This window comes from Musa acuminata, chromosome BXJ3-6, assembly GCF_036884655.1.
Source record: "Musa acuminata AAA Group cultivar baxijiao chromosome BXJ3-6, Cavendish_Baxijiao_AAA, whole genome shotgun sequence".
Classification (NCBI taxonomy): domain Eukaryota; kingdom Viridiplantae; phylum Streptophyta; class Magnoliopsida; order Zingiberales; family Musaceae; genus Musa; species Musa acuminata.
Window position 1 is genome coordinate 20317992 of NC_088354.1, and position 4837 is coordinate 20322828.

The 4837-nt window shown below is 41.1% G+C and overlaps 1 protein-coding gene across 3 annotated transcripts; it reads right to left on the reverse strand.

Annotated features, from left to right (window-relative positions):
- Nucleotides 1–1655: 1655 nt before the first annotated feature.
- Nucleotides 1656–4449, reverse strand: LOC103988824 (U3 small nucleolar RNA-associated protein 18 homolog). 3 transcript variants are annotated; one of them, XM_065153522.1, is made up of 3 exons: nucleotides 4133–4449; nucleotides 2187–3929; nucleotides 1656–2027 (listed from the first exon to the last, which is right to left on the reverse strand). In XM_065153522.1, exon 2 carries the CDS (start codon nucleotides 3922–3924, stop codon nucleotides 2224–2226), a length of 1701 nt encoding a protein of 566 aa, XP_065009594.1. In that variant the 5' UTR covers nucleotides 3925–3929; nucleotides 4133–4449; the 3' UTR covers nucleotides 1656–2027; nucleotides 2187–2223. The 3 variants fall into 3 exon arrangements, with proteins under 3 accessions (XP_065009594.1, XP_065009593.1, XP_009405746.2); XM_065153521.1 differs by having other exon boundaries at nucleotides 1656–1942; nucleotides 2187–3938; XM_009407471.3 differs by having other exon boundaries at nucleotides 2187–3938.
- Between the last annotated feature and the right edge of the window lie 388 nt (nucleotides 4450–4837).

A 4837-nucleotide genomic window follows, 5' to 3' on the forward strand; every position in this document is an offset into this window, starting at 1 on the left:
ATATAAATAGGAGAGGAACTACTAGGGTGCTAAATGCGTTCATTCAAATGATGGACCGGTGACTTAAATGGGAACTGTGTTACTATAAGAAAAAAAAAAGAGCTATGAGATAAAGTGTCAATCAAATATAAGCAACGTAAATGAAAGTAGAAAAATAAATTTCATAAATACTAAAATCAAGAAAAAGGAAGAAGTGTGACATGAGCAAATCTAAAGAGCAACAGAACTTACATCAGCTTTAAGATAAAGAAATGAAAGTAAAAAAAAGACAGTGGTTAGGCATGTACATCCATAATAGATTTCTAAACTGTGGAGAACTACCCGGGAAGGACTGAAAAATATAAGAAAATATCGATGCAGAAATGGATCATAATAGGACGACTCGAAAAAAGAATTTTTTTAGGCTAAAACATGTCTAGTTACCATGGCACAGGTCTTTCTGATTACAGCATCTATATAGATGAGTGTGCAATATTAAATAAACATTGCAGTTATATTGTTAGTCTGCATATTCAAATCTCAGTATCTGGTAAAAGCTTTGTTCTTTCCATCCACTCTTCTATACCAAAGCTATATGGGAAGACTTCCAGTCCAAAATAAAGACAGCAAAAGGAATGCAACCAACAATAATGATTTTAATGAGTTCCATGAAGAGGAAGAGTACCAAAAATTTTTGCCTGCTTCTTAAACCATCATTGAATCAAGATAAATAGAAATTTCCCTTCAGTGTTTTTCATGCAGCCAGTTCCTACATAGTATTTCTTTCAAGTTAATGGCATGAGGAAAATGACCCATGGATATTTGAGGGTCACGTTAGCGCCGGACCAACACTTGGGCAGCACCTAGAGAGCCCTGTGTCAACCTCGTCAACATTTAAGGGTGTGACCAGTCGGTACATGTCATTGACAATAGTGTCCGTCCTTCACATACAGATAATGCTCGACCATTTGGCGAAACTACATACGACAAAGTAACTACCCACTAAATGCAAGGGGTTACACATTGCGAATATAGAAGCCCCTTGAGTACTTTGCTTACACTCTCTGAAAGACAATACAAGATTTACCTATTGGACTTGATCATTCTCTAACTTGAGCATCGAAGGGGCATTGTCGGTATGCCCCCAACCTTAGTTCTATAGGTCAAGCAATTGAATCCTCAACCATCCTTGACACTAAATGGACTCATCTCTGATCAATCCGACACCACTCTTGTGAGAAAGGCGATCCTCGACGATAATTGGACTTGTCTCCAATCAATCCAACACCATTCTTGTGACATTTGCTGAGGATGTGGAGAACCAAAACAATATTAATAGCTGATGAAGCAGAAAATTTTACTTGTCTTAGACCTAAACAAGATATTATTCTCTAAGCCTACCTAAGTCGGATCTTATTTCCAACAGAAAGAACATTTCGTGTCACAGACAAAACATCAAACACCCACATTATCTTCTAATTTAGCACTAATACAGTTCCAATGCCAATTTGACAAAACAACAGAAAGAATGCACATTGTCCATGGGGGCTTGAAAAAGTACCATGACAATCACAAAATAGTTGAGGTCTTTGCTGCCTAAAGAAATTGATGCAAACATTCTTTTACATGAGATATAAGTCATTGGACTTGTATTTGCAGTTTAGCATAGACATGAGTGATCATATAAGTGACAGTTGCCTGCATCAATTTACATTAGATCTCAGCCCGCAATCAAATTTGGTTATTAAACATCAAAGCAAGGGGTTGGATGTTTTTCATTAATATTACATATGCATTAAAGGTAGAATGACAACTTGACATACATCACAGCAAGCATTCACAGAACAAGTATTCCCAAAATAAGACTCTACCTCTTACTGGTAATATGGACAAGGAGCATTATCATTGATTAGATACAGCTTGCTTATCCAAACGAATATATGATCCGTTCCTTTTCCATTTCCTGAAGCAACCAGCGTACAACATCAGAATTTGAGACAAGTGTACGAATGGATTCAATCAGGTTATAATTTCCTCAGTTTCTGTCACTACAAAGACACATTTACGACAACAAAGATCAAACAAGTCAGAGAAATAGCATCTGAAATTCATTTATGATGATTAAATCAAATAGGCACCATTAATGCACTAATGACATAATGTCATATGTTTTAACAAAAATGAGAGCTAAGCAAAAAAATGAATACCATTTTATAGCCTTTCAGGCAACCAGTCCTGTGTACTTCATGCATTTTGGTAATGATGCAACTTGTACAACAAAACCTTTCCACCAGCATTTCCTACTGTCATAAACCCTCCACCTGGGCTAAAATCAAGACACCGTGGGTACTGCACGCTAAATCTGGGAGGGGGATAGTTTGAGAAGACATTAAATGATGGGATATGCACCAGCTTTAGACCATTCTTCTTCATTCTTGAGCTGATAGCCAAAATCTGAGCATCAGGGTTGAACTTTATATGATCAACCATTGTGGTTAAATTTTCAATTGTCTTTAATGGCTTTCGCTTACCACCAAGAAACTCCTCCCTTTTATAGACATTAACAATGCCACTACTAGACCCTGCTGCAAACAAGGAACTGTCAGGTGAAGCACAAAGAGCATATCCAGTTATGCTACCTTCATCAACAGCCTTATGAATGCATTTCCTTGTTCTAAGGTCCCAGTGATAAACATGCCCATCACCACCAGTACTCAGTAGCTGATGCCCACCATCAGCAAAGGCCAAAGATCGGGCACTTCCATTCATCTTAAGAGTCCCAATCAGCTCCTTTGTTCGTGATGAAACTAGAAGGATGTAGCCTTCATTGCCAATGAATGCGATGGTGCTTGAATCCGGAGAAACCTCAAAAACCTCCAGGCTTTTCTCCTCTCTACCTGTCAAGGGACCTATCTTACTCACAGATGCTTTGACTAAATCAAAACTATAAAAGAACTTCCTCCGGCCAGCAATTATAACCTCTGTACCATCAGGCAAAAAGGATGCCTTATGTACCGGGCAGTCTTCCATGAATATGCTCTGAATCTTGGGATTACGCTTTCCATCAACTTGGAAAAATCTCAATCGCCTATCGAATCCAGCAGTCAGCAGCAACTGACCATTTCTGTGAAACTGGACCGAGTTAATTGGACCATTAGAAGGTTCTTCAGCATTAGCATCCACCAGCCTTGAGTACTCCAACAATCCAGGCAAAAGTTTGGTACCACCCTTTATGACAAGCTCATCATTGCCCCGAAGAATATCATCACCCTCAGCACCATCAAAGCCACGAGCAATGGTGAGATCACTTTCATCATCAGACTCATCCTCAGAAATGCCACGGCGAGCATACTTCCGATCAACATTTGCCCATTCTGTTCCTGGGTTTAACTTAGCATGCTGAGCACGCAATCGAGCAACATAGTCTGCACCTGAGATCACATGCTCGTCAGCCTCCTTCCTCAGCTTCCTCAACCTATTAACACGGACTATGTCAACCTCTGTCCTTTCTTCCTCCTCGTCAACCCAGACGGGCTTCCGCTCTTCACTGAGGTCTTCTTTGCCCATAGCGCAGAAGTCGTTTTCAAACACAACCATCTCATTGCTCGTAGACCTATCCATGAAGAACAAAGGGGCATCCTTGGCCACCTGCTCCTGGCCATCGTCATCTCCGTAAGTGTCCTTGTTGAATTCAATGGGAGTGTAAAGGTTGCCAAACAAGAAGCCCTCAAGCCTCTTCATCTCCTCCTGTTCAGTTTTGCGTGCTTTTTGCTTTGACGAATCATCAGAATTACTCCTCCTCTTCTTCGATTTTTTCAACTTGAGTTCATCAACTGGCTCTACTTCTTCATCAGCATGTGCAATCGGAGACACATCAGCTATTTCTCTATCAAGTTTCTTGTCCCTTTGTTGTTTAAGAACAGCGTTTTGGGAAATTAAGCTCATTTTAACTGCAAAAACTGCAATATTAATAGAAAATTAAAGCAAAAAAAGGGATGTGAACACAATTGAAAAAGGGAAACCCAGGCAAAAAGTTTAAGCACAATTAAAAGTGAAAAAAAGCATTTTTCTACGAAACAGGTTGCATCGCATTGCAATACTTCGCAAGTGTCTGGTTTGCTGTTCCCTTTTTCTATTTCTTTTCCTATATTACCTCTCTTCTCGTGACCTCTAACGTTCTAACAGAGGCGGTGCCGCTGGTGGCTGCGGCCCGAGGGCGGTGGTGCAACCGATGGCGCTGGTGTCACGCACTGTCGAGAAGCCGAGGTAGAATCAAGGTGAAGAAAGAGAAAATATGGCGAGGCTCGGCGGCAAAGAGTAGCAGGACGCGGGACCGGCCAGGCTACGCGGCAGAGCAACCGGTAGGGGAAAGTAGAGAAGAGCTGGGTGAGAAAGAAGTGTGACCGCGCAGCGGGGCAGCAGGAGGGGCGGCGGGTTTCGGGAGTCTTAGGGCAGAGACGACGGTATGTAAATCGCGCCTCGTTCGCAGGTTTTATGTAATTTTGTCGTTACCAAAATTTCTCAAGTACCCCTACGAATTCCATAATCTTTCGTCTCGTCCCAACTTAAAAGTGTTTCAAGTCTGGAAAGATGACGTATTTTTAGTCTTTTTATTCTCGCCATTGGGTTGGACCCATCGAAGGCACCAAATGGATCGGTCCGACCCTCGCTATATCATTGAATTCTCTCATTCCTTTGCTTTCTCGACTCTGTTCTCGTCGAAAACCTCACGCACTTCAGCCATTACGAAATCTCCTCGTATGTCTCTTAACCCTTAGACCTACCTATGAAGCATTCAACGAAATTCTCAGGAGTATCTGTTCACTTTTTAACATTTATTATCGTCGAAATCTCCGAC

What these genes read in the sequence shown, in the direction of transcription:
- LOC103988824 (XM_065153522.1), bottom strand. Translation starts at nt 3,924, where the DNA reads ATGAGCTTAATTTCCCAAAACGCTGTTCTTAAACAACAAAGGGACAAG.